This window comes from Tachysurus fulvidraco, chromosome 12, assembly GCF_022655615.1.
Source record: "Tachysurus fulvidraco isolate hzauxx_2018 chromosome 12, HZAU_PFXX_2.0, whole genome shotgun sequence".
Taxonomy (NCBI): domain Eukaryota; kingdom Metazoa; phylum Chordata; class Actinopteri; order Siluriformes; family Bagridae; genus Tachysurus; species Tachysurus fulvidraco.
Genome location: NC_062529.1, coordinates 10,887,577 through 10,901,547, shown reverse-complemented (window position 1 = coordinate 10,901,547; position 13,971 = coordinate 10,887,577). Strand labels below are relative to the sequence as shown.

Here is a 13,971-nt window from a genome sequence, read left to right as displayed (position 1 = left end):
TACAAACAGGTGGGTTAATTTGGAGAGAATTTTAAAGATGACTGTTGCTTTAGTATAAAGATTAAAAGACTGAAGGAGTAGAGGTCTGGAGTAACGCATGGGTTTGCAGACTAGATACACAACACCCCCTTGTGGATTAAGATGGTTACAACCTCATGATGGGGAACGATTTACTTTGAACAAATCCAACAAATGCTTGGAGCTGGCTGTCTGATCAGTCTATGCTTTAAGTAAAAGTAATTCTACATCATTAGGTCTGTTGAACTCCTTTGGGGAACTGAGCAGAATATACCCACCTGTGTGGTTTGAAGGTGTGGATAAGACTGGGGAGGAGTGTGCACAGTTTTCCTCCTCTGAGATGCTGCTGGGTGAGTCCAGGTTAAGGCAATTCTGGCGAGAGGGCAGTGGAGGTGGAGAAAGAATAGGGCTTTCTGCAGAACAGTCCAGATGATGAGGGATGTCAGGCAGAGGGATGTCTGGGGCACTCAGGATCCGTTCACGAGAGCGGTCCTGCCTCTCCCGTGCCCCTTCCTTCTTGGGTTTTATTAATTTAGCTATCGCTTTAGCTCCCACCCAGGGACCCTTCCTGTTATTGTCACGTACACAAAGCAGAAGAGATTAAAAGCAGACCTTTCTTAGCATGTCAGCAAACTCTAACTGTTAGCAGGTACAGCTCACTTTTTAGGAGTCGGGTCATAGAACTTGTACTGATCCATGATCTTTTCTTCCAGCTTCTCTTTTTGCCTTCGTAACGAATTCAGCTTGTCGCTGCAAGGGACGCATTAGAGACGGAGTGAACTTCATACGCTATACAATACAGTGGAACTAATAACTGACATAAAACTCTCGCGAACGCTTACATGTACTGTTTCTGCTCCTCGTGGTACAGCTCCTTGCTCTCCATGGACCTTTCCAGCAGTGTCTGGTTCTGCTGGCCCAGCATCTGTATCTGGCTCAGCAGGTGGTGGTTCTCCTCCTCCAGATTCCCCTTCAGCCGAGTCAACAGCTGCACAAACAGACAATACTTTCACTCTGCCACTGCTTGCTAGCAATGTTTACAAGCTCATGTGAATAAGCCAAGCAAAGCAGTAAACACTTCTCTTATAATCATTCCTAAAAAAAAATCAAAGAAAATTAGTTCATGACTAAAGTTTTATTTATTCTGTCCAGCAATCAGGTTTGCTGTACTGACAGTAGAGGCTTTGTCAGTAAGTGGGCTGAGAATTTCACACACTCTCACCTCACAGTGGTTTTCCATTTTGGTCATGGAGATGTCCAGGCCCTGGTGCTTCTCTTTGAGTTGGTCAAAGCTCGCCTGCCAGCGGTTCAGCTCCAGCTGGGACTCGTTCAGAGAAGTCTTTAGCTCCTTGCTCTGAAGCTGCAGCCCGTCATACTCCTGACGTAAATGTGCGTGTTTTTGGGACAGTCTGAAAAACACAGAGCCAGCTCTTAGACCACATGTAACACAATTAGATTACACACTTGCAAGGTAAAAAGTGTCAATTTAATGTACAAATTCTAATAAAAAATATATTTCCACTGAAAACACCAAGCCTCACAACAGCAGGCAACAAAGCAAGAAGCCAAAAAGTTTTCATTCCTCAGACCAGGGACGGTTCTAAGATATCATCTTTAGGGGAGCTTAGCCCTCAGTGAGAATTTAAAACAAGAAGAGTTATATATTATATATAATTATTATATATATATATATATATATATATATATATATATATACACACTACATAGTAAGCCAAAAGTTATGGTATTATTAAAAAGAGGACGATAAAATGAGTCTAGAATCATCAGTTCATGTGTGTGTACATTCTCTACTAATGAATGCAGTCATTAATAATAAAAAAAATATTCACAAGAAAAAGACCAAATCAATAAATGTTATTTTTATTTAGTATTGAATGGGTTGTTTGCATTAACGTTTAACTTTATAGATAAACGCCATCCAGCTCTGACTGCGCTTGCACGCTGCGCATGCCTGAGCTTCTCCGTTCAAATAAAGCAGACAGCTGAAGACGCACTGTTGAAAGACTACAACGCACGCACGTAAAAGTAAAAAAAATATATATATATATATCGCTCTTGGATCAAACTAATAAATTTTCTTTCCCATCGACGACATGTCCTGCATTTTAACGTAATTTGTATTTGTTTATTTATGAAAGTAAAACTTATACTTTAGTTTTAGGGCGGCTGAGATTACAGACAGGGGGGCTGGAGCCACTGCCTTCTGACTACTCTAAATGGTGTGTGGGACATTTTCATTCCTGCTCTTACTGGTCTTTCCTACATGCAACCACTTCCCATCTACAGTAGCGAAAAAAAATGGACTAAAATATTTATCTACGGTTGTGAAAAATTAAGAAGCAGCAGCAAAAAAAAAAAAAAAAAAAAAAAAAAAAAAATTTACATCACAGCACTGTGAAATACTTTCTTCACATAACCCAGCTTTGGCGGTCGGGGTCAGAACGCAGGGTCAGACATAATACAGCACCACTAGAGCAGAGAGGGTTAAGGGCCTCGCTCAAGGGCCCAACAGTGGTAGCTTGGCAATGCTGGGGTTTAAACCAGACCCAGAGCCTTAACCACTTGAGCCACCACTGCAAAAAGCACCAACATGTGAAGCACAACTGTGATACTCAGTTACTATCCATTCCACTTTAGGTGATCTCAAACACTGTGACTGGTGTTTGCTTATCCTGCCTCACTGCCTTGAGAACATGCTGAATTTACATACAGACACACACACACACACACGAGAGCAGCCTTTCTGTGGGCAGAGATGCCTTACTGAGCAACAAGGTAAGATGACTGGCCAGAATGGATTGAACTAAGATGAAGGCTACCTCAAAAAAATCACTGTTTACAACCGTGGTGAGCAGAAAAGCATCTCAGAATAGCAACATGTTGAACCTTTACACAGCTGGGCTACAACTGCAAAAGCACTGGGTTCAAAGTACACTCTGATTTTTGTCGCATAGATTAATTGAATCTGATGCCACATCACTAGCATGAACACCTAGATGTACAGGTGTTCCTTAATGATACAGATTGGTGTAATAAGCTTCATAATAGATGGCTGAGATACACTTACTGTAGCTGTCAGAAAAATCGCAGTTTTTAATTTAATGAAGTCTTACCTGGCTCATAGCAACAACCTGTTTCTGGGAACAACCATGTTGACAACATAAAGCTATGGCTCAAGCTTAGCTACACTGATATTACTAACATCTTGGTTATATTCATGGTGAAGTGCAAAAGGCTTTTTTTTACACATCCAGAGCAACATATGTTTTTATCTTATTTTATACAACTGAGCAATTGAGGGTTAAAAAGTAGCTGGTGAGTAGAAACAGACCATTACATATCTACTTGAGAACCTACAAGCAAAGGTTAGGATGAAATCTGACTAATACTACAGTATTGCTCACAACTATACTATTACAAGTAATAGAGTTTCACCAGCAGAGGGCAGCATCAGATGGCTAGAAAAGCATCAGAAATTTGTGGCTTGTTTTATTGGCCTTGAGATCAGCCCGTGTGCATGAGATTATTTATTCAAGCTGACCTGTTCATCTCCTCTCTCAGACTGCGGTTCTCTTCCATAATCTGAGTGTTTTTACGAATCTCCTCCCCCAGACTCTCCCTCTCTTTCTGCAGAGACGCCTCCAGTTCCTCCAGAGCCTCCTTCTGTTTTAGAAGCTGCACGTACCTGTAAAAGACACGTTATGAGCAGTTTAATATGGACAACATATGCTCACTGAGAATGCTACACAAAAACATATTTTCATTAGCCAAACATTTCCATTGCCAGGAAATGGGGATATAAATGTGGGGGTTGAACAAGTCATGAAATATTGAATGTGTGTGACATGTGGTGTATAGAATAAGGAACGGAATCCCATCAAGCTTTTAAAAGCTCCTAGACGGCTGGTATTAGAGCTGATTGGACATGTGACAGCCGTCTGCTTTAACTTCAAGCCCTAGGCCTCTAGAGAACTGCTACTGCATTATTCATGAGTGTGTGTGTGTGTGTGTGTGTGTGTGTGTGTGTGTGTGTGCGCGCATCTCTTTCTAGGTCTGACTAAACACTGGTCTGTTTTTCACAGCACGTCTAAAACGATTAGAGACAATTTTCCATTCAGAAGAAAGGAAAAAAGTCCACGTCAGGCATGTGTGTGTCTGCACATGCTCATTAATGTGTAGTGCAGGTCATGATTTAAATGAGACACATGGACAAGATATGAGACACATGGACAAGAGTTCCCACAATGCCTCACTTTCAGCCCCAACACAATCAGCTGTTTAAGCAACACCTTCAGAACACAAGTGTTGTACTGAGTTACTGTAACGCCTTTACGTCACAGCTTATACAGCACTTCAACTGGGGCATGGTGGCTGGTTCCAGATGGGATGATCTGAGTATTTCAGAAAGTGCTGATCTCCTGGGATTCAAACACACACACACACCCCCACACAGCCACTCACGCGCGCGCACACACACACACAGACAGACAGACAGACAGACAGACCGACGACCCACACACAGTGCCCCACACACACACACACACACACAGACACAGAGTGCGCCCCATGCACACACACACACACACAGAGTGCCCCACGCACACACACACAGAGTGCCCCACGCACACACACACAGAGTGCCCCACGCACACACACACAGAGTGCCCCACGCACACACACACAGAGTGCCCCACGCGCACACACACAGAGTGCCCCACGCACACACACACAGAGTGCCCCACGCACACACACACAGAGTGCCCCACGCACACACACACAGAGTGCCCCACGCACACACACACAGAGTGCCCCACGCACACACACACACACACAGAGTGCCCCATGCACACACACACACAGACACAGAGTGCCCCATGCACACACACACACAGACACAGAGTGCCCCATGCACACACACACACAGACACAGAGTGCCCCATGCACACACACACACAGAGTGCCCCGCGCACACACACACACACAGAGTGCCACGCGCACACACACACACAGAGTGCCACGCGCACACACACACACAGAGTGCCCCGCGCACACACACACACAGAGTGCCCCACGCACGCACGCACACACACACAGAGTGCCCCACGCACGCACGCACACACACACAGAGTGCCCCACGCACGCACGCACACACACAGAGTGCCCCACGCACACACACACACACAGAGTGCCCCACGCACACACACACACACACACACACAGAGTGCCCCACGCACACACACACACACAGAGTGCCCCAAGCACACACACACACACACAGAGTGCCCCAAGCACACACACACACACACAGAGTGCCCCACGCACGCACACACACACACAGAGTGCCCCACGCACGCACACACACACACAGAGTGCCCCACGCACGCACACACACACACAGAGTGCCCCACGCACGCACACACACACACAGAGTGCCCCACGCACGCACACACACACACAGAGTGCCCCACGCGCACACACACACAGAGTGCCCCACGCACACACACACAGAGTGCCCCACGCACACACACACACACACACACACAGAGTGCCCCACGCACACACACACACACACAGAGTGCCCCACGCACACACACACACACAGAGTGCCCCACGCACACACACACACACAGAGTGCCCCACGCACACACACACACACACACAGAGTGCCCCACGCACACACACACACACACAGAGTGCCCCACGCACACACACACACACACAGAGTGCCCCACGCACACACACACACACACACACACAGAGTGCCCCACACACACACACACACACACACAGAGTGCCCCACGCACACACACACACACACACACACACACACACACACACACACACACACACACACACACACACACACAGAGTGCCCCACGCACACACACACACACACACACACAGAGTGCCCCACGCACACACACACACACACACACACACACACACACACACACACACACACAGAGTGCCCCACGCGCACACACAGAGTGCCCCACGCACACACACACACACACACACAGAGTGCCCCACGCACACACACACACACACACAGAGTGCCCCACGCGCACACACACACACACACACAGAGTGCCCCACGCACGCACACACACAGAGTGCCCCACGCACGCACACACACAGAGTGCCCCACGCACGCACACACACAGAGTGCCCCACGCACGCACACACACAGAGTGCCCCACGCACGCACACACACACAGAGTGCCCCACGCACGCGCACACACACAGAGTGCCCCACGCACGCGCGCGCACACACACAGAGTGCCCCACGCACGCGCGCGCACACACACAGAGTGCCCCACGCACGCGCGCGCGCACACACAGAGTGCCCCACGCACGCACGCACACAGAGTGCCCCACGCACGCACACACACACAGAGTGCCCCACGCACACACACACACACACACAGAGTGCCCCACGCACACACACACACACACAGAGTGCCCCACGCACACACACACACACACAGAGTGCCCCACGCACACACACACACACACACAGAGTGCCCCACGCACACACACACACACAGAGAGCCCCAAGCACACACACACACACACAGAGTGCCCCAAGCACACACACACACACAGAGTGCCCCAAGCACACACACACACACACAGAGTGCCCCACGCACGCACGCACACACACACAGAGTGCCCCACGCACACACACACACACAGAGTGCCCCAAGCACACACACACACACACAGAGTGCCCCAAGCACACACACACACACAGAGTGCCCCAAGCACACACACACACACACAGAGTGCCCCACGCACGCACGCACACACACACAGAGAGCCCCACGCACGCACGCACACACACAGAGTGCCCCACGCACACACACACACACAGAGTGACCCACTCACACACACACACACAGAGTGCCCCACTCACACACACACACACACACACACAGAGTGCCCCACGCACACACACACACACAGAGTGCCCCAAGCACACACACACACACACAGAGTGCCCCAAGCACACACACACACACACAGAGTGCCCCACGCACGCACACACACACACAGAGTGCCCCACGCACGCACACACACACACAGAGTGCCCCACGCACGCACACACACACACAGAGTGCCCCACGCACGCACACACACACACAGAGTGCCCCACGCACGCGCACACACACACAGAGTGCCCCACGCACACACACACAGAGTGCCCCACGCACACACACACAGAGTGCCCCACGCACACACACACAGAGTGCCCCACGCACACACACACACACACACACACAGAGTGCCCCACGCACACACACACACACACAGAGTGCCCCACGCACACACACACACACACACAGAGTGCCCCACGCACACACACACACACACACAGAGTGCCCCACGCACACACACACACACACAGAGTGCCCCACGCACACACACACACACACACACACAGAGTGCCCCACGCACACACACACACACACAGAGTGCCCCACGCACACACACACACACACACACACAGAGTGCCCCACGCACACACACACACACAGAGTGCCCCTATCACACACACACACACACAGAGTGCCCCAAGCACACACACACACACACAGAGTGCCCCACGCACGCACACACACACACAGAGTGCCCCACGCACGCACACACACACACAGAGTGCCCCACGCACGCACACACACACACAGAGTGCCCCACGCACGCACACACACACACAGAGTGCCCCACGCACGCACACACACACACACAGAGTGCCCCACGCACGCACACACACACACAGAGTGCCCCACGCGCACACACACACAGAGTGCCCCACGCACACACACACAGAGTGCCCCACGCACACACACACACACACACACACAGAGTGCCCCACGCACACACACACACACACAGAGTGCCCCACGCACACACACACACACACACACACAGAGTGCCCCACGCACACACACACACACACACAGAGTGCCCCACGCGCGCACACACACACACACACACACACACACACACAGAGTGCCCCACGCGCACACACAGAGTGCCCCACGCACACACACACACACACACAGAGTGCCCCACGCACACACACACACACACACAGAGTGCCCCACGCGCGCACACACACACACACACAGAGTGCCCCACGCACGCACACACACAGAGTGCCCCACGCACGCGCACACACAGAGTGCCCCACGCACGCGCACACACAGAGTGCCCCACGCACGCGCACACACAGAGTGCCCCACGCACGCGCACACACAGAGTGCCCCACGCACGCGCACACACAGAGTGCCCCACGCACGCACACACACAGAGTGCCCCACGCACGCACACACACAGAGTGCCCCACGCACGCACACACACAGAGTGCCCCACGCACGCACACACACAGAGTGCCCCACGCACGCACACACACAGAGTGCCCCACGCACGCACACACACAGAGTGCCCCACGCACGCGCACACACACAGAGTGCCCCACGCACGCGCACACACACAGAGTGCCCCACGCACGCGCACACGCACACAGAGTGCCCCACGCACGCACGCACACAGAGTGCCCCACGCACGCACACACACACAGAGTGCCCCACGCACGCACGCACACACACACAGAGTGCCCCACGCACACACACACACACACAGAGTGCCCCATGCACACACACACACACAGAGTGCCCCACGCACACACACACACACACACACAGAGTGCCCCACGCACACACACACACACACAGAGTGCCCCAAGCACACACACACACACACAGAGTGCCCCACGCACGCACACACACACACACAGAGTGCCCCACGCACGCACACACACACACAGAGTGCCCCACGCACGCACGCACACACACAGAGTGCCCCACGCACGCACACACACACACAGAGTGCCCCACGCGCACACACACACAGAGTGCCCCACGCACACACACACAGAGTGCCCCACGCACACACACACACAGAGTGCCCCACGCACACACACACACAGAGTGCCCCACGCACACACACACAGAGTGCCCCACGCACACACACACACACACACACACACAGAGTGCCCCACGCACACACACACACACACAGAGTGCCCCACGCGCACACACACACAGACCCACGCACACACACACAGAGTGCCCCATGCACACACACACAGAGTGCCCCACGCACACACACACAGAGTGCCCCACGCACACACACACACACACACACACAGAGTGCCCCACGCACACACACACACACACAGAGTGCCCCACGCACACACACACACAGAGTGCCCCACGCACACACACACACACACACAGAGTGCCCCACGCACACACACACACACACAGAGACACACACGCACACACACACACACACAGAGTGCCCCACACACACACACACACACACACACACACACAGAGTGCCCCACGCACACACACACACACACACACACACACACAGAGTGCCCCACGCACACACACACACACACACACACACACACACACACACAGAGTGCCCCACGCACACACACACACACACACAGAGTGCCCCACGCACACACACACACACAGAGTGCCCCACGCACACACACACACACACACACAGAGTGCCCCACGCACACACACACACACACACACACACACAGAGTGCCCCACGCGCACACACACACACACACACACACACAGAGTGCCCCACGCGCACACACAGAGTGCCCCACGCACACACACACACACACAGAGTGCCCCACGCACACACACACACACAGAGTGCCCCACGCACACACACACACAGAGTGCCCCACGCACGCACACACACAGAGTGCCCCACGCACGCACACACACAGAGTGCCCCACGCACGCACACACACAGAGTGCCCCACGCACGCACACACACAGAGTGCCCCACGCACGCACGCACACAGAGTGCCCCACGCACGCACACACACACAGAGTGCCCCACGCACGCACACACACACACACAGAGTGCCCCACGCACACACACACACACAGAGTGCCCCACGCACACACACACACACACAGAGTGCCCCACGCACACACACACACACACACAGAGTGCCCCACGCGCACACACACACAGAGTGCCCCACGCGCACACACACACAGAGTGCCCCACGCACACACACACACAGAGTGCCCCACGCACACACACACACAGAGTGCCCCACGCGCACACACACACAGAGTGCCCCACGCGCACACGCACACAGAGTGCCCCACGCACGCACGCACACACACACAGAGTGCCCCACGCACGCACGCACACACACACAGAGTGCCCCACGCACGCACGCACACACACACAGAGTGCCCCACGCACGCACGCACACACACACAGAGTGCCCCACGCACACACACACACACACAGAGTGCCCCACGCACACACACACACACACAGAGTGCCCCACGCACACACACACACACACAGAGTGCCCCACGCACGCACGCACACACACACAGAGTGCCCCACGCACGCACACACACACACACAGAGTGCCCCACGCACACACACACAGAGTGCCCCACGCACACACACACACACACAGAGTGCCCCACGCACACACACACACACACAGAGTGCCCCACGCACGCACACACACACACAGAGTGCCCCACGCACGCACACACACACACAGAGTGCCCCACGCACACACACACAGAGTGCCCCACGCACACACACACACACAGAGTGCCCCACGCACACACACACACACACACAGAGTGCCCCACGCACACACACACACACAGAGTGCCCCACGCACACACACACACACACAGAGTGCCCCACGCGCACACACACACAGAGTGCCCCACGCACACACACACACAGAGTGCCCCACGCACACACACACACAGAGTGCCCCACGCACACACACACACAGAGTGCCCCACGCACACACACACACAGAGTGCCCCACGCACACACACACACAGAGTGCCCCACGCGCACACACACACACACACAGAGTGCCCCACGCACACACACACACACACACAGAGACCCCCACACACACACACACACACACACACACACACACACACACAGTGCCCCACGCACACACACACACACACACAGAGTGCCCCACGCACACACACACACACACACAGAGTGCCCCACGCACACACACACACACACAGAGTGCCCCACGCACACACACACACACACAGAGTGCCCCACGCACACACACACACACACAGAGTGCCCCTCGCACACACACACACACACAGAGTGCCCCAAGCACACACACAGAGTGCCCCAAGCACGCGCGCACACACACACAGAGTGCCTCAAGCACGCGCGCACACACACAGAGTGCCCCACGCACACACACACACACAGAGTGCCCCACGCACACACACACACACACAGAGTGCCCCACGCACACACACACACACACAGAGTGCCCCACGCACACACACACACACACAGAGTGCCCCACGCACACACACACACACAGAGTGCCCCACGCACACACACACGCACACAGAGTGCCCCACGCACACACACACGCACACAGAGTGCCCCACGCACACGCACACGCACACAGAGTGCCCCACGCACGCGCACACGCACACAGAGTGCCCCACGCACGCGCACACGCACACAGAGTGCCCCACGCACGCGCACACGCACACAGAGTGCCCCACGCACGCGCACACGCACACAGAGTGCCCCACGCACGCGCGCACACACAGAGTGCCCCACGCACGCGCGCACACACAGAGTGCCCCACGCACGCGCGCACACACAGAGTGCCCCACGCACGCGCGCACACACAGAGTGCCCCACGCACGCGCGCACACACAGAGTGCCCCACGCACGCGCGCACACACAGAGTGCCCCACGCACGCGCGCACACACAGAGTGCCCCACGCACGCGCGCACACACAGAGTGCCCCACGCACGCGCGCACACACAGAGTGCCCCACGCACGCGCGCACACACAGAGTGCCCCACGCACGCGCGCACACACAGAGTGCCCCACGCACGCGCGCACACACAGAGTGCCCCACGCACGCGCGCACACACAGAGTGCCCCACGCACGCGCGCACACACAGAGTGCCCCACGCACGCGCGCACACACAGAGTGCCCCACGCACGCGCGCACACACAGAGTGCCCCACGCACGCGCGCACACACAGAGTGCCCCACGCACGCGCGCACACACAGAGTGCCCCACGCACGCGCGCACACACAGAGTGCCCCACGCGCGCACACACAGAGTGCCCCACGCGCGCACACACAGAGTGCCCCACGCGCGCACACACAGAGTGCCCCACGCGCGCACACACAGAGTGCCCCACGCGCGCACACACAGAGTGCCCCACGCGCGCACACACAGAGTGCCCCACGCGCGCACACACAGAGTGCCCCACGCGCACACACAGAGTGCCCCATGCGCGCACACACAGAGTGCCCCACGCGCGCACACACAGAGTGCCCCACGCGCGCACACACAGAGTGCCCCACGCGCGCACACACAGAGTGCCCCACGCGCGCACACACAGAGTGCCCCACGCGCGCACACACAGAGTGCCCCACGCGCGCACACACAGAGTGCCCCACGCGCGCACACACAGAGTGCCCCACGCGCACACACACAGAGTGCCCCACGCGCGCACACACAGAGTGCCCCACGCGCGCACACACAGAGTGCCCCACGCGCACACACAGAGTGCCCCACGCGCACACACACAGAGTGCCCCACGCGCACACACACAGAGTGCCCCACGCGCACACACAGAGTGCCCCACGCGCACACACAGAGTGCCCCACGCGCACACACAGAGTGCCCCACGCGCACACACAGAGTGCCCCACGCGCACACACACGCACACACACAGAGTGCCCCACGCACACACACACACACACACACACACACACAGTGCCCCACGCACACACACACACAGAGTGCCCCACGCACACACACACACACACACACACACACAGTGCCCCACGCACACACACACACAGAGTGCCCCACGCACACACACACACACACACACACACACAGTGTGCCCCACGCACACACACACACACACACAGAGTGCCCCACGCGCACACACACACACACACACAGTGCCCCACGCACACACACACACACACAGTGCCCCACGCGCACACACACACACACACACAGAGTGCCCCACGCGCACACACACACACACACACACACACACACACACAGAGTGCCCCACGCACACACACACACACACAGAGTGCCCCACGCACACACACACACACACAGAGTGCCCCACGCACACACACACAGAGTGCCCCACGCACACACACACACACAGAGTGCCCCACGCACACACACACACACAGAGTGCCCCACGCACACACACACACACACAGAGTGCCCCACGCACACACACACACACAGAGTGCCCCACGCACACACACAGAGTGCCCCACGCACACACACAGAGTGCCCCACGCACACACACACACACACACACACACACACACACACAGAGTGCCCCACGCACACACACACACACACAGAGTGCCCCACGCACACACACACACACACAGAGTGCCCCACGCACACACACACACACACAGTGCCCCACGCACACACACACACACACACAGAGTGCCCCACGCACACACACACACACACACAGTGCCCCACGCACACACACACACACACACACACACACACACACAGAGTGCCCCACGCACACACACACACACACACAGAGTGCCCCACGCACACACACACACACACAGAGTGCCCCACGCACACACACACACACACACAGAGTGCCCCACGCACACACACACACACACACACACACTGACACACCCACACACAGAGCCACACTCCCAGTGCCCCACGCACACACACACACAGTGCGCCCCACGCACACACACACACACACACAGTGCGCCCCACGCACACACACACACACACACACAGTGCC

General features: G+C 55.8%; 1 protein-coding gene across 4 annotated transcripts in view; it reads right to left on the bottom strand.

The window, feature by feature from the left end:
- Window positions 1-13,971, bottom strand: part of ccdc88c (coiled-coil domain containing 88C) — a 65,138-nt gene that overhangs the window by 10,642 nt on the left and 40,525 nt on the right. For all 4 annotated transcript variants that reach the window (XM_047821633.1, XM_047821634.1, XM_047821632.1 and 1 more), the window contains 5 exons: window positions 3,581-3,724; window positions 1,241-1,427; window positions 861-1,006; window positions 679-768; window positions 297-586 (listed from right to left, as the gene is read on the bottom strand). In XM_047821633.1, coding sequence (XP_047677589.1) covers window positions 297-586; window positions 679-768; window positions 861-1,006; window positions 1,241-1,427; window positions 3,581-3,724 — 857 coding nt within the window. The remainder of the gene's footprint in view (window positions 1-296; window positions 587-678; window positions 769-860; window positions 1,007-1,240; window positions 1,428-3,580; window positions 3,725-13,971) is intronic.